General features: G+C 45.0%; 1 protein-coding gene across 4 annotated transcripts in view; it reads right to left on the bottom strand.

The window, feature by feature from the left end:
* Positions 1-25,160, bottom strand: part of LOC137372858 (FYN-binding protein 1) — a 144,432-nt gene that overhangs the window by 66,562 nt on the left and 52,710 nt on the right. For all 4 annotated transcript variants that reach the window (XM_068037221.1, XM_068037222.1, XM_068037225.1 and 1 more), the window contains 3 exons: positions 17,863-18,028; positions 17,045-17,204; positions 12,743-12,866 (listed from right to left, as the gene is read on the bottom strand). In XM_068037221.1, the coding sequence (XP_067893322.1) occupies positions 12,743-12,866; positions 17,045-17,204; positions 17,863-18,028 (450 nt within the window). The remainder of the gene's footprint in view (positions 1-12,742; positions 12,867-17,044; positions 17,205-17,862; positions 18,029-25,160) is intronic.

Raw genomic sequence — 25,160 nt, 5'->3', positions numbered from 1 at the left:
AATTATGTGCAGGTGGAGGGTATTAATTAGGGTCTTATTTAAGCACATATAAGGAAACACTGAAACAGAGTAGGTTTGAATAAGGAACTACATGTTTGTAATCTTTTTATTCTGTAAAATAAATGCAAGACTGTGTAAAGATTGGCTTCAGTATCATCCTTCAACAACAATCTTACTGGAATAGAACAAAGTGTGCATTCATTGGACTTAAAAGGAATGCAGATGAGGGCCATACTAGGGGACATGGCCAAGGTGAGAAAGATTAATGATTTAAGTGGAGAGCAGGAACTCAAAAGATGGTGAGGGTGTGATTGAACGGATTGGAAGCTGCAGAAATGTCATGGTGAAAGGAGCCTCAAAGACTAGACAGTCAGGAATTTGAAAGTGCCTTTGTAAATGAATTGGGAAGAAAACCGAGTTTCTTTCCGGGGTAGAGACAGAAGAAGTGGATTTGAAAGAGGAAGAGGGTGCAAGTGGTGAGGGATATAAGGACGTGATCAGCGATGGCATAGAGAAGCCATTTGAGATAGCAAGGTCGAGAATATTGATGGAGTTTATATAGAGGAGTGAGATATTAAGGGGTGAGGAGGGCAGTGAACTCAATGTAGGCATGATGAGTTGAGATGGAGGTAAAAATCAGAGGATGAAGGGGAGGCGAGATGTGTAGAACAACGTGAGACGGTACAAGAAATAGAAGGATATTACAATTTAAGATAGGAAGAAAATGACAAACTAGCCAAACTTGAGGACAAGAACTGGATCCAGATGGATTGCACCCTTGTACACTCAAAGAAACGAGAGGAGATAACAGAGGCACCAACATCTATATATAAAATTCAATAGAACAAGGAATAGTGCCAGAGGACTAGTAAACAGTAAATGCAATTCTTATCTTCAAAAAAGGAAATAGAACTAATCCAGGAAACTATAGACACACTAACATAGAGGCCCCTATTCTAACTGTGCAAGTGAAGGGTTTTGAGTAAGTTAAAATCTCGCGCTTAATGTCGGCGGCAGAAAAGATATTAGAAGCTTTGCTAATAGATGTGATAACAAAATATCTGAGAATAGAATAAAAAGTCAGTACTAATTTCTAAAAGGAAGGCCATATTTAAAACAACTTTATTGAATCCTTTGACGTAAATTAGCAGACAAGCGCAATGGAGCGGATGTGGTATACGAAGACTTTCAAAAGGCCTTTGGTTAAGGTGACACATAAGATACTCATCTAAACTGTCAAGGCACGTGAAGTCAGGTGCCTGGTAGGAGTGGATTGAATGGATTAAAAGATGGCTACAAGCAGAAAAGAAAGGGTCCGTGTCAGGGGAAATTTCTCAGACTGGCAGAAAATGGAAAGGAGTGTACCACAGGGTTCGATGCTGGGACCCCTGTTGTTCACCATATACATAAATTATTTGGACTCGAGAATTGGAAACATGGTGTTGAAATTTACAGATGATACCAAATTGTGGGGGTTTGTTGCTAATAATGAGGAAGACTGCACCAAAATGCAGGAAGAGGCAAACAGGCTTGCAGAGTGGTTGGATAAATGCAAATGAAAATCAATATATCATGCACCTCAAGTGCCGTAATCTGCAGGGCTACAGACCAAATGCTGGAAGGTGGGATTAGAATGTGTGGAATGTTTTTCGGCTGGCAAAGACACTATGGGCCAAGTGGCCAACTGCTGCCAGTTCCGATGAAGGGTCACTGACCCGAAACGTTAACTCTGCTTCTCTTTCCACAGATGCTGCCAGACCTGCTGAGTGGTTCCAGCATTTCTTGTTTTTATTCCTAACTTCTCCAATCTGTCTTCATAACTGAAATTCCTCAACCCGGGAACCATTCTTGTGAATCTTTTCTGCACTCTCTCCAATGCCCTCACGTCTTTCCTAAAGTGCGGCACCCAGAGCTGGACGCAGTACTGAGGCTGAACTAGCATCTTATACAAGTTCAACATAACTTACTTGTTCTTGTACTCTATGCCCCTATTAATAAAGCCCAGGATACTGTTTGCTTTATTAACCCCTCAACCTGTCCTACGACCTTCAATTAATTATGCACATCTATACCTAGGCCCCTCTGCTCCTGCACCCCCTTTAGAATTGTACCCTTTATTTTATATTGTCTCTCCATGGTCCTCCTCCCAAAATGAATCACTTCACATTTCTCTGTAGTGAACTTCATCTGCCGTCTGTCTGCCCATTCCACCAACTTGTCTATGTCCTTTTGAAATTCTACACTATCCTCCTCACAGTTCACAATTCTTCCAAGTTTCATATCATCTGCAAACTTTGAAACTGTGCCCTGTACACCAAGATCTAGGTCATTAATATATATCAGAAAAAGCAAGGGTCACACTGATCCCTGGGGAACTTAACCACTACTCTTTGTTTCCAGTCACTCAGCCAATTTCGTATCCATGTTGCTACCATCCCTTTTATTCCATGAGCTACAAGTTTGCTCACAAGCCTGTTGTGTGGCACTGTATCAAACGCCTTTTGAAAGTCCATGTACACCACATCAACAGCATTGCCCTCAACAATCCTCTGTTACCTCAAAAAAACTCCAGCAAGTTAGTTAAACATGATTTTCCCTTAAGAAATGCATGCTGATGTTCCTTAATTAACTCTCATTTGTCCATGTTACTATAAATTTTGTCCCAAATTATTTTTTTTCTAGAAGTTTTCCCACCACTGAAGTTAAACTGACTGGCCTGTAATTGCTGGGCTTATCTTACACCCTTTTTTGAACAAGGGTGTAACGTTTGCAATTCTCCAGACCTCTGGCATCACCCCCGAGTCTAAGAAAGACTGGAAAATCATGGCCAGTGCCTCGGATTTCCCCCCTCACCTCCCTCAGTATCCTTGGATGCATCTCATCCAGCTCTCATGCTTTATCCACTTAAAGAAGTAGTATTAGATAGGCTATCTGTACTTAATCAATTTAAACCCCCTCTAGTGTCTGACTTACCACCTCTTTCAACATTGCTTGGTTTGCATTTTCTTCCTTGGTATCGACAGATGCAAAGTATTCTTTTAATACCTCAGCTATTACCTCTGCTAATACCTCTGCCTCCATGTGTAAATCCACTTTCTGGTCCTTAATTGGCTCAACTCTTCCTTTAACCACCCTTTTACTATTTATATGCCTATAGAAAACTTTGGGATTTCCTTTACTGCTAGCTGCCAGTCTCTTTCCATGCTCTCTTTGCTTTTTCATTTCCCCTCTGGACCTTCTATATTCAGCCTGGTTCTCAATAGTATTTTTTTTAACTGGTATCTGTCATATGCACACTTTTTCTTCTTTATCTTAATCTCTACATCTTTTGTCATCCAGGGAGCTCTGGATTTGTTTGCCTTAATTTTCCCCTTCGAGGGAACATAACTTGACTGTGCCTGAACTATCTCTTCTTTGAGGTAGCCCAGTGTTCATCTACCAGCTTTCCTGGCAATTTTTGACTCCAATTTACTCGCCCCAGCTCCATTCTTACCCCATTGAAGTTGGCCTTTTCCCAGTTAATTATTCCTACCCTGGATTGTTGTTTGTCCTTTTCCATAGTAAGATTAAACCTTAAGATACAATAATCACTGTCCCCTAAATGCTCTCCTACTGATACTTGGCCCACCTCACTCCTAAGAACCAGGTCTAGCAGTGCCTCCTTTCTTGTTGGACTTGCAACATACTGTTGTAGAAAATTTTCCTGAACATACACTAGGAACTCTTGTCCCTCAGCCCTTTACACTACTATTATCCCAGTCTATGTTTGGATAATTAAAGCTCCCCATTATAACTACCCTATAACTTTTGCACCTCTCTGTAATTTCCTTGCAAATTTGTTCCTCCATGTCCTTCCCACTAGCAGGTGGTCTGTAGACAACACCGAGCAATGTAACACCACCTTTTTTGCTCCTTAGCTCTAGCTAAATTGATTTCTATCCTCGACCCCTCTGGGACTTCCTTGTTCTCCAGTACTGCAATTCTCTCCTCATCAATACCGCCACCCCTCCCCCTTTTTTCCTTTTCCTATCTTTCCTAAACACCTTGTATCCAGGAAGTTTTAACACCTAATCCTGCCCTTCTTTGAGCCTGGTCTCTGTTATAGCCACATCATATTGCCACATGGCAATCTGCACCTGTATCTCACCAGTCTTATTAACCACACTCTGTACATTCACATACATGCACATTAACCCTGATTCAGACTTTATTACTTTCTCCCTTACTCTGACCCCACCTAGTAACATACTATTCCCTACTCTTGTGCTATCTATCTCCTCCAGTATTCTGTGCACCTTGGTATTCCTCTCTAATACTTGCTCCTGGTTCCCACACCCCAGACAAGTTACCAGTTTTGCTTCCCTCCAATCTGAGCTCCCCCTCAGGTTTCAATCCCCCTGACAATTTAGTTTAAACCCTCACCAACAGCACTAGCAAGTCTCCCTGCGAGGATATTCATCCCAGTCCTGCTAAGATACAACCCATCCATCTTGTACAGGTCCCATCTGCCCAAAACTAGTCCCAATGTCTCAGAAATCTGATGCCCTCCCTCCTACACCAGTTCTCCAGTCACGTATTCAATCGCTCAATTCTCCTATTCCTATGCTCACTTGCCCGCGAGACTGGGAGTAATCCTGAGATTACTGCTTTTGAGGTCCTACTTTTTAATCTCCTTCCTAGTGCCCTAAATTCTGCTTTCAGGACCTCATCCTCTTTTTTGCTGATGTCATTGGTACCAATGTGGACCATGACCTCTGGCTGTTCACCCTCCCCCAGAAGAATGTTCTGTAGCCTTTCTGACATCCTTGACCCTGGCACCAGGGAGAAATACATCATCCTGGAGCCATGTTTACTGCTGCAATAACACCTGTCTGTTCCCTTAACTAACGAATCCCCTATCACTACTGCTCTCCCACTCCTCTTCCTCCCCTCCTGTGCAGCTGAGCCACCTGTGGTGCCACAAACTTGGCTCTGACTGCACTCCTCTGAGGATTCATCACCCTCATCAGTATCCAAAATGGAAAACCGATTAGTGAGTGAGATCATATTAGGGGACTCCTGCACTACCTGCCTGGTTCTCTTAGACTGCCTGGCGGTCACCCATTCCCTATCTGTTTGCATGCTCCTAACCTGTGGTGTGACCACCTCCCTAAATGTGCTATCCACGTAGTCCTCCATCTTAAATCCTCAAATATTCCTGGCCATCTAAAACTAAAAAGCATGTGGCTTTCAAGTTGGAGATGTAGATTTATTAGATAAGGAAGGGAATAAATCATGACTTTCTAGAAAATTTGTTTCATCTAAATAGGTTGATGGAATGGGTGACTGTCAGGCAGGGCCAGGCAGGTAGGGCAGGAATCCCCTGAGTGCATCTTGCTCTCTAACCTGTATTAGATTCTGAATGCTGGTGAATGTGATGATTCCTCTGGAGAGTACTGCCAGAGCTAGATCCAGAGCACCATTGGTGGCTCAGCTATATAGGGGTTGGGAGGAGGAAGATAAGGAATGCAATAGTGATAGAGGATTCAATAGTTAGATAAATAGCAACATTTCTACAGCCGCAGACGTGATTCATGCTGGCTCCCTGGTGCCAGTGCCCAGGATGCCATTGAACTAATGCAGAACCTTCAGAATGGGAAGGATGAACAGCAAGAAGTTGTAGTCCATATCCGTATCAATGACATGGGTAGGAAGAGGGATAAGGTCTTGCAATGAGATTTTAGTGACCTAGGAAAGAGATCAATAAGCAGGTCCTCAAAGGTAATAATCTCTGGATTGCTCCCAGTGCCATGCTCTAGTGAATACAGAAATAGGAGGATGGAGCTGATGAATGCTCTGGTTGGAGAGAGTGTGCAGGAGGGATGGCTTTAACAGTTCTCAGGGAGGTGGGACCTGTACAGGGCAGATGGGTTGTGCTTCAACAGAGCTGGGACCAATGTCCTAGTGGGGAGGTTCACTGGTGCTGAGGGAAAGGGTTTAAACTAGTTTGGCAGTGGGATGGGGCACCAGAATGGAGCATTAAAAAAGGAGAAACAAGGTGAACCAATCTCTGGGAGAGACAGATAGCACTAGAGTAAAAAATAGTAAAGTTTTAGGTAGGATCAGACTACGCATACAGAAAGGTCTATATTAGGTTTTCAGTGCATATGTGTAAACATTCCAAAGTGTGGTAAATAAGGTTGGTGAGCTGCAGGTGCAAATAATCTCAATATTGATTAGGGTGAATATTGCAGTGCTGGAGAGAGGATATTCTGGAGGCATCAAGAATCTATTTTTAGTTAGAGTCAAGAAACAATAGAGCTGCCATTACACTACTGGGTGCATCCCACAGCCACCAACTAGTGGGAAGGATATAGGAAGAGTAAATTTACAGGAAATTAGATAAGTACAAGAACTATAGAGTAGTGAGAATGGGGGACTTCAATTATACTAATAGACAAGAATCATAATAGTGTAGCGGGCATAGAGGGGGAAGAATTCTTGTGCTTAGGAGAACTTTCCTGATCAGTACGTTTCCATACCAATGAGGAAGGAGACTTTGCTGGATTTGGTTCTGGGGAATGAGGCGGGTCAAGTGGAGCAAGTTTCATTGAATCATTACAACACAGGAGACTGTCATTCAGCCCATCATGTCTGTGTCAGCTCTCTGCAAGAACAACTCCGTTAGCCCCACTCCCTATCCCTGTAGACCTGTAAATCTTTTCCCTTCAGGTCAGTAGGGGAGCATTTACATAGGGTATTGGCACAGAAACAGGCCATTCAGCCCAATCGGTCCATGCCAGCATTTATGCTCCCGTCGACTCTCGTCTTTCCTCATCTATCCGTATCCTTGTATTCCCTTTTTCTCTCCCCTATGCTTGTCTAGCCTCCCCTTAAATGCTTCACTACGCTAATCAATTCAAAATCTTTCATAATTTTAAAAAGACCTCCATTAGGTCATTCCTCTGCCTTCTTTTTTCAAGAGAAAAGAAACCCAGCCTGTTCAAAAACAGTGCTCACTGTATAAGATTTAGATTAACTATGGATAAGGGCAAGGAGCAATCTCGAGTAAAAATATTTAGAGGGCAGCCAATTTCAGCAGGTTGAGAACAGATCTGTTCTGGATAAATTGGAATTAAAGATTGGGGAGGGAAAGGTATGGAAACCAAAACCACAACACCCTGGATGAAGAAAGAGACAGAGTATAAAATGAAGCAGTGAAAAAGGTGCATATGGCAGATGTCAGGTTGATAACACAAGTCGGAACCAGGGTGAATATAGAAAGTTCAGAGAGGAAGTGAAAAGGGAAAGAGAAAGAATGAGAATAGACTAGCAGCTGACATAACAAGACATCTAAAAGTCTTCTATGTGCATATAAATAGAAGACTGTTATAAATGAGGATTGGGGCTGACTAATCCACATAAGAGATTAGCATGTAAAATTAAAGCGCATGGGATTGAGGGGTAGTTTATTGCGATGGATAGAAAATTGGTTGGCAGACAGGAAACAAAGAGCAGAGATAAATTGGTCTTTTTCCGAATGGCAGGCAGTGACTAGTGGGGTACCGCAGGGATCAGTGCTAGGACCCCAGTTATTCACAATATACATGAATGATTTAGATGAGGGAACTAAATGTAATATCTCCAAATTTGTTGATGACACAAAACTGGGTGGAGGGTGAGTTGTGAGGAGTGAGGCTTTAGGGCGATTTGGACAAGTTGAGTGAGTGGGCTAATGCATAACAGATGCAGTATAATGTGGATAAATGTGAGATGATCCACTTTGGTAGCAAAAACAGGAAGGCAGATTATCTGAACAGCTATAAACAGAGGGGAATATGCAGCGAGACCTGGGTGTTCTCATACACCAGTCACTGAAGATAAGCATGCAGGTCCAACAGGCGGTTTAAAAAAGGCAAATGGTATGTTGGCCTTCATAGTGAGAGAATTCGAGTACAGGAGCAGGGATGTCTTGCTGCAATTATACAGTGCCTTGGTGAGGCCGCACCTGGAATATTGTGTGCAGTTTTGGTCTCCTTATCTGAGGAAGAATGTTCTTGCTATAGAGGGAGTGCAGCGAAGGTTTACCAGACTGATTCCTGGGATGGCGAGACTGACGTATGAGGAGCGATTGAGTCGGTTAGGATTATATTCGCTGGGTTCAGAAGAGTGAGGGGGAATCTCATAGAAACCTATAAAATTCTAATAGAACTTGACAGGGTAGATGCAGGAAGGATGTTCCCGATGGTGGGGGAGTCCAGAACCAGGGGTCATAGTTTAAGAATACGGGGTAAACCTTTCAGGACTCAGATGAGGAGAAATTTCTTCACCCAGGGAGTGGTGAGCCTGTGGAATTCACTACCACAGAAAGCAGTTGAGACCAAACATCATGTTTTCAAGAAGGAATTAGATATAGCTCTTGGGTCTAAAGGGATCAAAGGGTATGGGGCGAAAGCGGGAACGGGCTACTGAGTTGGATGATCAGCCATGATCATAATGAATGGTGGGGCAGGCTCGAAGGGCCGAATGGCCTACTCCTGCTCTTATTTTCTATGTTTCTATGTGAGGACCAAAGAAGAGACCTATGCATGGAGGCAGAGGGCATGGTTGAGATACTAAAAATTGATGAAGAGCTACCGGAAAAGCTAACTGTATTTGAAGTAGATAAAGGTTACCAGGCCTGGATGGGATGCATCCTAGGTTGTTGAGGGACAAGCTGAGAAAGTCATTAAAGCATAGGGATGCTGGGCTTTATTCATAGAAGCATACAGTACAAAAGGAAGTTATGATGAACCTTTAAAACACTGGCTACAACTGGAGTATTATGTTCAATTCTGGGCACTGTGCTTTAGGATATGAAGGTCTTCAAGAGGGTGCAGAAAAGATTCATTAGAATGGTTCCAGGGATGAGGAAATTCAGTTACGTGGATAGATTGGAGAAGATGGGGTTGTTCTCCTTCTGGCAGTGAAGGTTGACGGATGATTTGATAGAGCTGTTCAAAAGCATGAGGGGTCTAGACAGAGTAGAAACTATCCTCATTGGCAGAAGGGTATAGAACCAGAGAACACAGATTTAAGGTGATTGGCAAAAATAACCAAAGGCAACATGAGGAAATATTTTCTTTTTAAACGCAGCAAAGAAGTTTTGATCTGGAATGCATTGCCTGAAAGGGTGGTGGAGGCAAATACAATCATGGCTTTCAAGAGGAAATTAGATAAGTACTTGAAGGAAAAGATTTTGCAGGGCTACAGGGGGGAAAAGGATCGACACTGGCTGGATTGCTCTTGCAGAAAGCCAGCATGGATTAGACGAGCCAAATGGCCTCCTTCTGTGCTGTAGCCATTCTACGATTATCTGGATATGTGTCACATTGACAAGGCTTGTATTTATTGCCCACCCCGATTTGCCCTGAAGCAATTTAATGAAACCGAGTGACCTGCTGGGGCATGTCAGAGGGCAGTTAAGAAACTACCATACTCAGTACATGCAGAGTTGGAGGTTTGGAAAATGGCTTGCATTCCAACTAAACACCAATTATACCAGCATTGATGAGGTCAACACAGTGAATGCCATGGATTCACTATCAAAATCCCACTTTGGCCCAACACTGCTCTTCATTTGCAATATTACCCAATCATAAAGAGTATTCACGTACCATAATATGGTCAACAGAAATTTCCCACATCATGTGGTATATGGTATATTACATATCAAAGTTTTATCAACATATGGATCTCTATACATGGATTTGTTCATCCACTGGCATTTCTGCCATCTTCAGCATGATACCACCAAACAATAATCCCCCTCCCCTCTCAGCATTCCAAAGGGGCTGTTCCCTCCCTGACAGCCTGGTCCACTTCTTGATCACCAACACCCACTTCCCACGCAAGGACAGAAGATGCAGTATCTGCTCTTCTACCTCCTCCCTTCTTACCCTCCAACACCCCAAAACACTCCTTCCAGGTGAAACAGGGATTTACTTGTACCTCTTTCAACTTAATATACTGTATTTGCTGCTCACAATGTGATCTCCTCTACATTGGAGGGGCCAAATGCAGATTGAGCGACCACTTTACGGATTCCCTCATGATCATGTTTGTGCACTGAGCTGAGCTCTTGGTCACCTGTCATTTAAATTCTCCATCTCGTTCCCACTCAGACCTCTCTGTCCTCAGTCTCCTACACTGTTCCAATGAAGCTTTAACGTAAGCTGAAGAAACAGCACCTCATCATTCAATTAGACACCTTACAGCCTTCCAGACTCAACATTGTATTCAACAATTACAGATCAAAAGCTCTGCCTAATTGTTTTCTTTTTGTTTTTAAATGGCAGCTGTTGGTGATAATTGTGCTATTCTCATTTACACCTCCTCGAGACCCATCTTTAGTTTCTTTACTTTTCCCATTACCATCTTTTAATGCCTTGCACCATCATCCCTTTTCAGATTCTCTTGCCTTCCATGCCATCAGACGTTCTGATGGGAAACCCTTATATCCAAGTTTCCTCGCATGCTGTGGAGCTTTAACTCCACAGCATGTAACTTTTCTCCTCGACAGGTTCCTTGTTGGAAGTCAGTCTGATCGCACAAAGGACTCCGAAGTAAGCCGGAGAAGCAGAGAGGGAGCCTGCAGTTACTACTGGGACCATGAGGTTGGGGGTTGGGGGGGGGGGGGGGGGTGGGGTGCTGATGGGGGGGGTTTTATCTCTGACCCCGGTGGGGGGTCCCTAATTCCTAACCCAGGGAGGATGCCCTGATAAGTGGCAAGTAACATTCGTGCCACACAAGTGCCAGGCAATGACCATCTCCAACAAGAGAGAACCTAACCATCTCCCCTTGACATTCAATGGCATTACAATCGCTGAAATCCCCCACTATCAACATCCTAGGGGCTACCATTGACCAGAAACTGAACTGGAGTTGCCATATAAATACTGTGGCTACAAGAGCAGGTCAGAGGCTAGGAATCCTGCGGCGAGTAACTGCCCTCCTGACTCCCCAAAACCTGTCCACCATCTACAAAGCACAAGTCAGGAGTGTAATGGAATACCCTACACTTGCCTGGATGGGTGCAGCTCCATCAACACTCAAGAAGCTCAACACCATCCAGGACAAAGCAGCCTGCTTGATTGGCACACCATCTACAAACATTCACTCCCTCCACCACTGACACACAGTGGCAGCAGCGTGTACCTTCTACAAGATGCACTGCAACAACACACCAAGGCTCCTTAGACAGCACCTTCCAAACCCGCGACCTCTACCAACTAGAAGGACAAGGGCAGCAAATGCATGGGAACACCACCACCTGCAAGTTCCCCTCCAAGTCACACACCATCCTGACTTGGATCTATATCGCCATTGCTTCACTGTCGCTGGGTCAAAATTCTGAAACTCCCTTCCTAACAGCACTGTTGGTGTACCTACCCCACATGGACTTCAGCGGTTCAAGAAGGCAGCTCACCACCACCTTCTCAAGGGCAATTAAGGATGGGCAATAAATGCTGGCCTGGCCAGTGACGCCCACATCTCATGAATGAATAAAAAAATTCCCAATGTGGGGATGGGGTTTGATCCCTGACCCTGGCAGTCCTTGTATAGGGGTCTTCTAATTATTGAGGAGGTGGGAGGCGGGGGCTGGTGGTGGGGAGAAAACACTCCTGCTCAGCCTGGTCCACAGCAATATTGTTAAGCAACTTATCTTCTCCTTGAACCTGTCCTCACCTCCCTTTAGCTGCTAGATTGCGCGAAGCCCAAGAAACCCGCCAGCCACAATTAAACTTGTAAAGCAGGTTAAATCAGAGGCTGTCAGCCTCATTAAAATATTTAAGTTGCCAACTTACCTCCTGAGCGCAGTTTGACTGCTCTCCCCTTCTCCCACTTCCATTAAACCTGGAAGTGGGTGGATTGGGGTCGAGTTGTAGTCTGGCTTGAGATTAACATCTTACTGACCCCATTCACCTGTTTTAGGGGTTAACATTTACCCTTTTGCATTTTCGTATTGCATGTGAATGACAACTGTCAGCTTGGACAGGGTATAAAGCTAAGATAGACCTGCAAGATACATCGTCCATGTAGATCTATTCCATCAGGAGACTTAAAAAAAAACATTTTTTTCAAAAAGCTGGAAAACTGAAAACACCATTCCACAGGAAGACATCTTTTTATTCTCCCTCTTTGGGGAGCAGGGAAATACTTTAGATTCTTTCTGATAGCGCTGCTTCTCTTTAAAAACTTTTCACTTGCCACGGAAACCTCAGACACAGAGCAAATCTTAAGAGTACAATAATGGTGGATTTTGCATTAGTAATGATGGCGAAACAGTCAGTGTCGCTGTCATTACTCCACTGAAAGGAATAGCAACTTCTGGAGCCCGCACATGCACAGTTAAATACGGAAATTCAGAAGTTGCTGTCAGTGATGCTACGCGTTCCCACAGAGTGCAGTGCTGAAGTCCCCCAGTCTGCAATCAAGTAAGAAGAAAAAAATCAGTGAACTGATGAAAACTCGCCCTATTACGCTATTAGTTTCTCTAAAATCCCTTGAAAATGTCAAACATTGTTGAATTAGGTCAAACTGCGTTTTTAAAGAGTGTGCTCTGTTCATAATTACTGTGGAACAGCCTCACTGTCAATGTTATTAAGCAGAAGTGCCATTGGGGTAAAGCACCTTACAACAACCGAGTAGCAATCAAGCTATTTACCGAATAATTTTCAATACAAAGTTAGGTAAATGTTTAGCTGAAGGAAGTTGTACTTGCATTTCAGACAGAGCAACATCATCATATATCTCCTCAAATATCTGTGGGTGTTTTGACATTCTTTTACTAATTTCCTTAATTTCAGTATTATCCATTTTCACAGCATCAATTTGGATGTAACCATCTGCAAAGAAAAAACAGCATGGATGGATCTCTCAGAAGCAGCACAGATTAAATATTTCACTGACCATCTAAAACAAGTCTTCAGCCTGTTAAATGTGTTGATGAGGGGGCAAACACCTGTTTCAGAGCTTCTCCCAGAAATTCTTTAAATTTCAAGCCAGTTAAAGGCAAATCTGTTTTTTTTTTAAAGTTTGAGGGACTATGGAATGTATTTTCCAGAGGACCTTGTATACAAATCCTGGAGTTACTTTCTGGATGAAAGCCTATCAGACAATAAGGTATTTGCAAACCATTCAGCTGACGTGAAGGAAGAAAGAAATAATCTGATTTTTTTTTTGTTCATGGGTGTGGTCATTGCTGACTAGGCCAATATTTATTTCCCATCTCTAATTGCCCTTCAGAAGTTGGTGGTGAACTGCCTTCTTGAACCGTTTTAGTCCTTGAGGTGTAGGTACACCAACAGTGCTGTTAGGAAGGGAGTTTCAGGATTTTGAGCCAGCAACAGTGAAGGAATGGCAATATAGTTCGAAGTCAGGATGGTGTGTGAGTTGTAGGGGAACTTGCAGGTGGTGGTGCTCCCATGCATCTTGTCCTTCTAGTTGGTAGAGGTCCTGGGTTTGGAAGGTGCTGTCGAAGGAGCCTTGCTGTGTTGCTGCAGTGCATCTTGTAGATAGTACACACTGCTGCCACTGTGCATTGGTGGTGAAGAGAGTGAATGTTGAAGGTGGCGGATGGGGTGCCAATCAGCGGGCGGCTTTATCCTGGATGGTGTCAAGCTTCCAGAGTGTTGTTGGAGCTGCACTCATCCAATCAAGTGAGGGGTATTCCATCATACTCCTGACTTGTGCCTCGTAGATGGTGGACAGGCACTGGGGAGTCAGGAAGGGAGTTACTTGCCGCAGAATTCCCAGCCTCTGACCTGCACTTGTAGCCACAGTATTTATGTGGCTGGTTAAGTTCAGTTTCTAGTCAATGATAATCCCCAGGATGTTAATAGGGATGTTGAAGGCTAATGGTATGTTAGCCTTTATTGCAAGAGGATTTGAGTACTGGAGGAGTGAAATCTTGCTTCAATTGTATAGAACCTTGATTAGACCGCACCTGGAGTACTGTGTGCAGTTTTGGTCCCCCTTACTTCAGCAAGATATTATTGCCATACAGGGAGCATAACGAAGGTTCACCAGACTTGTTCCTGGGATGGCGGGACTGTCCTATGACGAGAGATTGGGGAAAATGGGCCTGGATTCTCTAGAGTTTTTTAGAATGAATGAGAGGTGATCTCATTGAAACCGACAAAATACTTAAAGGGATAGACCGGGTAGATGCAGCTAAGACGTTTCCCCTCGTTGGGGAGTCTAGAACCGGGGGACACAATTTCAAAATAAGGGGGAAGCCACTCAGGACAGAGACGAGGAGAAATTTCTTTACTCAAAGGGTTATGAATCTTTGGAATTCTCTACCCCAGAGGGCTGTGGAAGCTCAGTCATCGAGTATTTTTAAAGTATAGATTGACAGATTTCTAAATACCAATGATATAGAGTTATGGGGATAATGTGAGAAAAAGGCATGGACGTTATGATCATATTGAATGGCGGAGCAGGCTTGATGGGCTGAATGGCCTAGTCCTGCTCCTACATTCCTATGATTCAGCAATGGTAATGTCATTGAACGACAAAGGGAGATGGATAAATTCTCTCTTTTTGGAGATGGTAACTGCCTGGCACTTGTCTGACTCGAATGTTACTTGCCACTTATCAGCCCAAGCCCGGATGTTGTCCAGGTCTTGCTGCATCTGGACATGGGCTGCTTCATTATCTGAGGAGTCATGAATGGTACTGCACATTGTGCAATCATCAGCAAACATCCCCACTCTGACCTTATGATGGAGGGAAGGTCATTGAAGAAGCTAAAGATGGGTGGGCCTAGGACACTGCGTTGAGGAACTCCTGCAGTAATGTCCTGGGACCGATTGTCCTTCAACGACCACAACCATCTTCCTTTTGTGCTAGGTATGACTCCAACCAGCAGAGAGTTTTCTCTCCCGATTCCCAGTTTTGCTAGGGCTTCTTGATGACATACTGAATCGAATGCTGCCTTGATGTCAAGGGCAGTCACACCCACTTCACGAATGAGCTAGTATCAGCTCCTGATCTGTATAAACAGTTCAGACCAGATGTCAGAGGAGTCAGGAAAACAATGGCTCTCAGAAGGACAGCATATATGTAAATAGCCCAGATCTGAAAGGGGAATTCCTCACTGCAACGTGGTAATAATTGTCCTACTTCCTAAGAACATCTTTGTTCCATTTATTTTGTCCTTTTCCCCCCAATTTTTCTCCTCCTCTTGAAAGCACTGACTCTCAGTGGGGTACAATTCTCCTGGCACTGCCTCATTGTATTATGGCTCTCCTGGCACTGACTCTTGCTCTAGTACAGTCTCCAGGCACAGGCCCTCTCTGTGGTACGGCTCCCTTTGTACCAACTCATACAGGAATACAGTTTCATGTGCCAGCTGCCTAGAGTGGTAAATCTTCTGTATTAGCCTGAATAGCATCATCAAAGCAGCAAAATCAAAGCCAAGACTGATCTGGTCCACTTTTTTGTTTTTGTTTGTTTCTTCAGTGACGTAGGCGTCACTGGTAAGGCCAGCATTTATTGCCCATCCCTAATTACCCTTGTGAAGATGGTGGTAAGCTGCCTTCTTGAACCGCTGCAGTCTGTGTGGTGTAGGTACACCCACAGTGCTGTTAGGAAGGGAGTTCCAGGATTTTGACCCAACGACATTGAAGGAACGGTGATATAGTTCCAAGTCAGGATGGTGGGCAACTTGGAGGGGAACTTGCAGGTGGTGATATTCCCATAGGTCTGCTATCCTTGTTCTTCTAGAGGACAGAGGTTGAGGATTTTGAAAGTGCTGTTGAAGGACCCTTGGCGAGTTGCTACAGTGCACCTTGCAGATGGTACACACTGCTGCCACTATGTGCTGGTAGTGGAGGGAGTGAATGTTTGAGCTGGCGGGTGGGGTGCCAATCAAGCATGCTGTTTTGTCCTGGATGGTGTTGAGCTTCTTGAACGTTTTTGGAGCTGCATTTATCCAGGCAAGTGGACAGTATTCGATCACTAATCTGACTAATGCCTTGAAGATGGTGGGCAGGCTTTGGGGAGTGAAGAGGTGAGTTAATTGAGTTGTCGGGTAGATGCCAGTGTTGTAGCTGGACTGAAACAGCTTGGCTAGGGGCGCGGCTAGTTCTTCAACACAAGCACTACAGCCGGGATATTATCAGGGCCTGTAGCCTTTGCTGTATCCATGCACTCAGTCATTTCTTGATATCATGTGGAATGAATCGAATTGGCTGAAGACTGCATTTGTGATACTGGGGATCTCAGAAGATCCCTTCCAGCTGCCAGCCAGGAGTGAGAACCCTGGCTGATACTTTTCCCCTCCCAAGCCAGTGGAGTGGAGGCTAACTTTAGTGCCCTCTAGATTTTTAGATTAGAGATACAGCACTGAAACAGGCCCTTCGGCCCACCGAGTCTGTGCCGAACATCAACCACCCATTTATACTAATCCTACACTAATCCCATATTCCTACCAAACATCCCCACCTGTCCCTATATTTCCCTACCACCTACCTATACTAGTGACAATTTATAATGGCCAATTTACCTATCAACCTGCAAGTCTTTTGGCTTGTGGGAGGAAACCGGAGCACCCGGAGAAAACCCACGCAGACACAGGGAGAACTTGCAAACTCCACACAGGCAGTACCCGGAATCGAACCCGGGTCCCTGGAACTGTGAGGCTGCGGTGCTAACCACTGCGCCACTGTGCCGCCCACTGTCACCCTGTCTGAGATTGGCTAAATCTGTACAGAACTTTTGACCCGATTGGTTTGCGGGTTTGACCCGCTCAGTTTGTTAGCTTAATTACACCAATCAACTCTGTTTTGAGTTCACAGGAATTTAAACCTTTACCTTCAACAGAAGGGTTCTGAAGATGGTCACGTGATTAATACATATAAAGAGTTAACAATCCTATCTATGCCTCACGGAAAATGTGAAACTTTAATCTTGCAAACTATTACAAGCTATTGAGATACACGTGTCTCCAAATCAACAGAAAATGTAAAAAGATAGATGTAGAGAACAAAAATTAAGAAAAAAAGTATTATTTACATACAATTCCCATCTTGGCTTTTGGCCAACCACTTCCCTGAAGGGCAGTCAACCATGCGAATAATTTCCACCATTTCACCCCTTTTCACCGTGAGGCCCAGTTTTCCTCCTTTTACATGCTCCTGTACTTGAACTTTATATATTGGAATCTCCAAGCCTGTGAGCTAAACACAAACAGTAAAACAAAAAAATACCATTAATGATAATGATGAAAGCAGAAACTGCAATTCTCATGGTTTTTGAAGCATTTTAGACTAATCTTGTGCAGTATAATGAAACTTTGTATCATTTCCAGCCTGGACTGGAGAATTTTAGTTATGAGGAAAGATTGGATAGGCTCGGGTTGTTTTCTTCGGAACAGAGGAGAAATTTAATGGAGGTGTATAAAATTATGAGGGGTCTAAATAGAGTGGATAGGAAGGATCTATTTCCCTTGGTTGAGGGGGCCATAACCAGGGGGCATAGAGTTAGGTAAGAGGTAGGAGATTTAGAGGGGATTTGAGAGGAAAAATTTTCACCCAGTGGATGGTGGGGATCTGGAACTCAGCCTAAAAGTGTGCTTGAATATGCACTTGAAGTGCCATAACCTACAAGGCTACGGACAAAGCCAGAAAGTGGAATTTTGCTCCCCGTCAGCTGGCATGGACATGACTGGCCAAATGGCCCATATAGAAGAAAGCAAGCCACAGGTCAAGCTGCACATGTAACTTTAAGTGAAAGTGAGAGGTCAGTGATTATACTATACTACCTCAGAACCCCAATACAGTGAACTGTAATAGCAACTACATACATTTCACTAACCTTACAATATCATGTACATACATTGAATTTCCTCTGTAGCTCTTTATCTCTCTTTTCTTTATTTTCACATTCCTTAACTTGATCCTGATGTTTCTCTTTTGTCTCTAGGTTTTGTAATTCATTTTTCTTCTCCATTTCTCTTTGTTGCTTTTCCTTTTTATTACTGGTTTCTTCTGGTGTGCTGCTTCTGGTGTGCAAGAAAAGTTCAAGTGCTAAATCAAAAGGATATTTTCTCCATTTAAGAAATAAACTTCACAACTGTTCTTACTTCGGAGTAAGAAATTCTAATCACTAGGTAGCATCACTAGATAGTATAGTGTGGTTGTACAGTCCAGGAAGGTCCTGGATTTGATCTTTGTTGAATTAGCTGATCTCAATCAGGGTAGAAGTAGTACATTTAATTCAGTATCTCCAGGCAAGACCAGCAACAAAGAAGCCAGAGTCATGATACTCAGTGACCTCTGCTGAACAGTAGGCATGTGTGAAAGTCAGTTGAGGACAGTCTTTCGAAGTGTCTGGCAACACACAATATCTAACCTATACATGAATAATGATCACTTTGGCAAGGACCAGAGAAATACCTGAGACAAAAGAGTATTTTGGTTTGTAGCTCAAGTGTTTGGTCTCTGTACTATGATTTTTTTTTAAAATTCGTTCATGGGATGTGCGCGTTGCTGGCTAGGAGAGCATTTATTGTCCATTGCCAGTTGCCCTTGAGAAAGTGGTGGTGAGCTGCCTTCTTGAACTGCTGCAGTCTTTTGGTGTAGGTACACCCACAGTGCTGTTAGGAAGGAAATTCCAGTATTTTGATACAGTAACAGTGAAGGAACAGCAATATAGTTCCCAGTCAGGATGGTGGGTGGCTCGAAGGGGAACTTGAAGGTGTTGGTGTTTCTATGCATTTGCTGCCCTTGTCCTTCTAGGTGGTCATGAGCTTGGATGGTGCTGTCAAAGGAGCCTTGGTGAGTTGCTGCGATGCATCTTGTAGATGGTACACACTGCTGCCACTGTGCATCAGTGGTGAAAGAAATGAATGTTGAAGGTGGTGGATGGGGTGCCAATCAAGCGGGCTGCTTTGTCTGGATGGTGTCGAGCTTCTTGAATGTTGTTGGAGCTGCACCCATCCAGGCAAGTCGAGAGTATTCCATCACACTCCTGACTTGTGCCTTGTAGATGGAGGACAGGCACAGGGGAGTCAGGAGGTGAGTTACTCGCTGCAGAATTCCCAGCCTCTGACCTGCTCTTGTAGCACAGTATTTATGTGGCTGGTCCATGGTAGCCCTCAGGATGTTGATAGTGGAAGATTCAGTAATGGTAATGTCATTGAACATCAAGAGGAGATAGTTAGATTCTCTCTTGTTGGAGAGAGTCATTGCCTGGCACTTGTGTGGCGCAAGTGTTACTTGCCACTTATCAGCCCAAGCCTGGATATTGTCCATGTCTGCTGCATCTGGACAAGCTGCTTCATTATCTGAGGATGCACCTTTTTAAGAACAATAATCAGCCTCAAAATAGCATCTGCATGCTTCTAAATTGGCTTCTGCTGCTTTGAATCGATAATAAAAAAAATTGCAGATAGATACCAATATTGCTGATTACAATAGGCACCTACCTGAAGAAACAATTACCAGATATCACGAGACTATTAAGCAATATCATAACAAATCAGGTTAACCTGTGCATTTTAAAAACAGAAAATGCTGGAAATACTCAGCAGGTCTGGCAGTAACTGGCGAGAGAAGTAGAGGTAATGGGCTGAATTTTATGCCGCCTCAGTGGGTCAGTTGGTGGGGCGGGAGCAGCATAAAATTGTGCGGAAGGCTCTGGTAGGCCTACCCACCCTGCTCCCGCCTCTGGTTGACTTTACGGCGGTCGGGCGTGGGGGGAAATGGCCTGTCTGCCCGAGGCCAATCAAGGCCCTTAAGTGGCCACTTAATAGTCCCTTAAGGGCCCGCTCCCGCCTCCATGGGTATTTTACCCATGGTGAGCAGGCGTGCTGGGGACATGAAAGGCCGCCCAGCGATAGCTGCCGAGCTGTCCCACAGACTAGTCAAGCAACAACCTGATATAGTCATGGCAGTCGGGGACAGGGTGCCCGATTGAGGGCTGCCCTGCCTCCCAACCCACCCATGGGACCCAAGACACCCCCCCCCCCCCCCCCCAAAATACCACTCCAGCCTCACCAGGGAAGGACCGATCCCCCTGGTGAGGCATGCCCAAATCTCTCACTCTCCAGGGTCCATAGCGTTGGCTGGGCTGCAGTCCCAGCAGTGGCCACGACTCCCGGTGGCGCTGCTGGGACTAAAAGCTGCCAGCCCGCTGATTGGCCGGCAGCTCACTGAGGCAGGACCTGTTCGCAAGTCCCTCCTCGGGACAATTAAAGCCCAGGGACCCACTTTCATGTCGGTGGCAAATTCCCGTCCGCCCAAGGTAAAATTCAGCCTAATGTTTCAGGTCTGTGACCTTTCATCAGAACCATAGTGCACCGTTTACCCAAAGACAATAATAGTAGAGCATTACCGTCAAGCAAAGATCGGATTGTTAACAAAACATTCCTCAAGCAAAGTGCTCAGTAACTGTGTTCTCAAATTAAATTAAACAAAAAAAGATGTAAACAGAGATGTAGGTTAACAGTTAAATCTTCTCAAACATTTTGGTGTTGTTTCTTTAAATAAATACTAGCCAATCTTAATGGGGAGTAAAGAGTTACCTTCAGCTGGTGGGCTAGGAGATGGGAGATAATTGGAGTAGGCATGCAGACATAATTCAGTCCCTATTTTAAAAATCATACAAGTATTGTCTCTATTTTTGAAGTTATAAATGTGGACATTATATTAACATCCCCCTACCAATGGTGGTACTACAATACCTCCAACAGGAGGAGGAAGGTATAACTGCAGCATGGCAAGTTCAAAGACATTTTCCATTACAAATGTGGTGTGGACAGATTTTAATAGGAAAGTTGATTATGAAATTACATTCCGCAAGCAATCTCAAAAACATGACACATATGTATAGAGTATATTAAGAATAAGACTTGGAGGAATTTCAAAGCACGTGTCTTTGGCCAACCTCAATTACCAACAATTAACTAGGGTAGGTGGTGGCGTAGTGGTATTATCACTGGACTAGGAACCCAGAGATCCAGGGTATTTCTCTGGGGACATGGGTTCGAATCCCACCACAGCAGAAGGTGGAATTTGAATTTAATTAATAAATCTGGAATTAAAAGCGAGGCCATGAAACCATTGTCAATTGTTGTAAAAACCCATCTGGGAAGGAAATCTGCTGTCCTTACTTGGTCTGGCCAACATTGTGACTCCAGACCCACAGCAATGTAGTTATCTCTTACATGTCCTCTGAAATGGCCGAGCAAGCCACTCAGTTGTACCTAACCGCTATGAAGTCAATAAAAAAGGAATGAAACCGGACGGACCACCCAGCATTGACCTCGGCAACGAAAGCGACAAACGGGCAAAGTCCTCCTTACTAACATCTGGGGGCTTGTGCCAAAGTTGGGAGAGCTGTCCCACAGACTAGTCAAGCAACAACCTGATATAGTCATACTCACGGAATCATACCTTACAGACAATGTCCCAGACATTGCATCACCATCCCCGGGTATGTCCTGTCCCACCAGAGGTGGTGGCACAGTGGTATACAGTAGGGAGGGAGTTGCCCTGGGAGTCCTCAACATTGACTCTGGACCCCATGAAGTCTCATGGCATCAGGTCAAACATGGGCAAGGTAACCTCCTACTGATTACCACCTACCGCCCTCCCTCAGCTGATGACTCAGTACTCCTCCATGTTGAACACCACTTGGAGGAAGCACTGAGGGTGGCAAGGGCACAAAATTTACTCTGGGTGGGGGACTTCAATGTCCCATCACCAAGAGTGACTCGGTAGCACCACTACTGACCGACCTGGCCGAGTCCTAATGGACATAGCTGCTAGACTGGGTCTGCGGCAGGTGGTGGGGGAACCAACACGAGGGAAAAACATACTTGACCTTGTCCTCACCAATCTGCCTGCAGCAGATGCTTCTGTCCATGACTGTATTGGTAGGAGTGAACACCGCACAGTCGTTGTGGAGACGAAGTCCCACCTTCACATTGAGGATACCATCCATCGTGTTGTGTGGCACTATCACCGTGCTAAATGGGATAGATTTCGAACACATCTAGCAATGATAAACTGGGCATCCATGAGGTGCTGTGGGCCATCAGCAGAATTGTACTCAACCACAATCTATAACCTCATGGCCCGGCTTATCTCCCACTCTACCATTACCATCAAGCCAGGAGACCAACACTGGTTCAATGAAGAGTGCAGGAGGGCATGCCAGGAGCAGCACCAGGCATACCTCAAAATGAGGTGTCAACCTGGTGAAGCTACAACCCAGGACTACTTGCATGCCAAACTGCGTAAGCAGCATGCGATAGACAGAGCTAAGCGATCCCATAACCAACGGATCAGATCCATGCTCTGCAGTCCTGCCACATCCAGCCGCGAATGGTGGTGGACAATTAAACAACTAACTGGAGTAGGAGGCTCCACATTTATCCCCATCCTCAATGATGGGGGAGCCCAGCACATCAGTGCGAAAGATAAGGCTGAAGCATTTGATGACCCATCTCGGCCTCCTCCTGAGGTCCCCAGCATCACAGATGCCAGTCTTCAGCCAATTCGATTCACTCCACGTGATATCAAGAAACGACTTTCGGCACTGGATACTGCAAAAGCTATGGGCCCTGACAATATTCCGGCAATAGTACTGAAGACCTGTGCTCCAGAACTTGCCGCACCCCTAGCCAAGCTGTTCCAGTACAGCTACAACACTGGCATCTACCCTACAATGTGGAAAATTGCCCAGGTATGTCCTGTACACAAAAAGCAGGACAAGTCCAACCCAGCCAATTACCGCCCCATCAGCCTACTCTCAATCATCATTAAAGTGATGGAAGGTGTCATCAAACAGTGCCATCGAGCGGCACTTGCTTAGCAATAACCTGATCAGTGACACTTAGTTTGGGTTCCGCCAGGGCCACTCAGCTCCTGATCTCATTACAGCCTTGGTTCAAACATGGACAAAAGAGCTGAACTCAAGAGGTGAGGTGAGAGTGAATGCCCTTGACGTCAAGGGAGCATTTGACCAAGTATGACATCAAGGAGCCCTCGCAAAACTGAGGTCAATGGGAATCAGGGGGAAAACCCTCCGCTGGCTGGAGTCATACGTAGCGCAAAGAAAGATGGTTGTGGTTGTTGGAGGTCAATCATCTGAGCTCCAGGACATCACTGCAGGAGTTCCTCAGGATAGTGTCCTAGGCCCAACCATCTTCAGCTGCTTCATCAATGACCTTCCTTCAATCATAAGGTCAGAAGTGGGGATGTACACTGATGATTGCACAATGTTCAGCACCATTCGTGACTCCTCAAATACTGAAGCAGTCTGTGTAGATATGCAGCAAGACCTGGACAATATCCAGGCTTGGGCTGATAAGTGGCAAGTAACATTCGTGCCACACAAGTGCCAGGCAATGACCATCTCCAACGAGAGAATCTAACCATCTCCCCTTGACATTCAACGGCATTACCATCGCTAAATCCCCCACTATCAACATCCTAGGGGCTACCATTGACCAGAAACTGAACTGAAGTAGCCATATAAATACCGTGGCTACAAGAGCAGGTTAGAGGCTAGGAATCCTGACATGAGTAATCCACCTCCTGACTCCCCAAAGCCTGTCCACCATCTACAAGGTACAAGTCAGGAGTGTGATGGAATACTCTCTACTTGCCTGGATGGGTGCAGCTCCAACAACACTCAAGAAGCTTGACACCATCCAGGGCAAAGCAGCCCGCTTGATTGGCACACCATCTACAAACATTCACTCCCTCCACCACTGACGCACAGTGGCAGCAGTGTGTACCATCTACAAGATGCACTGCAACAACACACCAAGGCTCCTTAGACAGCACCTTCCAAACCCACGAATGCATGGGCACACCACCACCTGCAAGTTCCCCTCCAAGTCACACGCCATACTGACTTGGAACTATAATCGCCGTTCCTTCACTGTTGTTGGGTCAAAATCCTCTTCTTCAAGGGCAATTAGGGATGGGCAATAAATGCTGGCCTGGCCAGCGATGTCCACATCCCATGAATGAATTTAAAAAAACTCAACTACTGTTTGATTGCAATGCAATACAGGAGCAGAAATGCTATGAACAGAAGCCAGCGGAAAAGGATGCCATGTTTCTGTTCCTAACAACGGAAACAACATCCCAGACTTCTCCATCATCATCCCTGGGTATGCTCTGTCACACTGTTAGGACAGACCCACCAGAGGTGGAGACACAGTGATATGCAATTGGGAGGGAAAGACACTAGGAGTCCTCAACGTTGACTCCAGACCCCATAAAGTCTCGTAACAGCAGGGCAAACATGGGCGAGGAGGTTTCATGGTGATTACCACTTACTGCCCTCCCTCAGCTGATGAATCAGTGCTTCTCCAAGTTGAACACTACTTGGAAGAAGCACGGAGGGCAGCAAGGGCACAGAATGAGCTCCGGGTGGGAGACTTCAATGTCTATCGCCAAGAGTGGCTCGCTAGCACCACTACTAACTGAACTGGCAAAGTCCTGAAGGTCACAGCTAGCATTCCTGGCATGTGGCAGGTGCTGAAAGAACCTTTCTTTCTTTGGCCTCCTTATCTCGAGAGACAATGGGTAAGCGCCTGGAGGTGGTCAGTGGTTTGTGAAGCAGCGCCTGGAGTGGCTATAAAGGCCAATTCTAGAGTGACAGGCTTTTCCACAGGTGTTGCAGAAAAATATGTTTGTCGGGGCTGTTACACAGTTGGCTCTCCCCTTGCGCCTCTGTCTTTTTTCCTGCCAACTGCTAAGTCTCTTCAACTCAGCACAAGGGAAAAACCTACTTGACCTCATCCTCGCCAATCTACCTGTTGCAGATGCGTCTGTCAGTAACAATATTGGTAGCAGTGACCGCCATGCAGTCCTCGTGGTGACAAAGTCCTGTCCTCACACTGAGGACACCCTCCATAGTGTTGTGTGGCACTACCACCATGCTAAAGGGAATAAATCTAGAACAGATCTAGCAGATCAAAATTGGTAATCCATTAGACACTGTGGGCCATTAGCAGAATTGTATACCACACAATTTGTAACCTCATGGCCCAGCATATCCCTTACGCCATCATGAACTTCAAGCCAGGGAATCAACCTTGCTTCAATGCGGAGTGTAAAAGATTATACCAGGATCCACACAACTTGCTGATCCTGTATTGCATTGCATTGCAA

The sequence above is a fragment of the Heterodontus francisci genome, chromosome 8 (assembly GCF_036365525.1).
Source record: "Heterodontus francisci isolate sHetFra1 chromosome 8, sHetFra1.hap1, whole genome shotgun sequence".
In the NCBI taxonomy this organism is placed as follows: domain Eukaryota; kingdom Metazoa; phylum Chordata; class Chondrichthyes; order Heterodontiformes; family Heterodontidae; genus Heterodontus; species Heterodontus francisci.
Note: the sequence above shows the minus strand (reverse complement) of the source record. Positions and strands in the feature narration are given on the sequence as shown.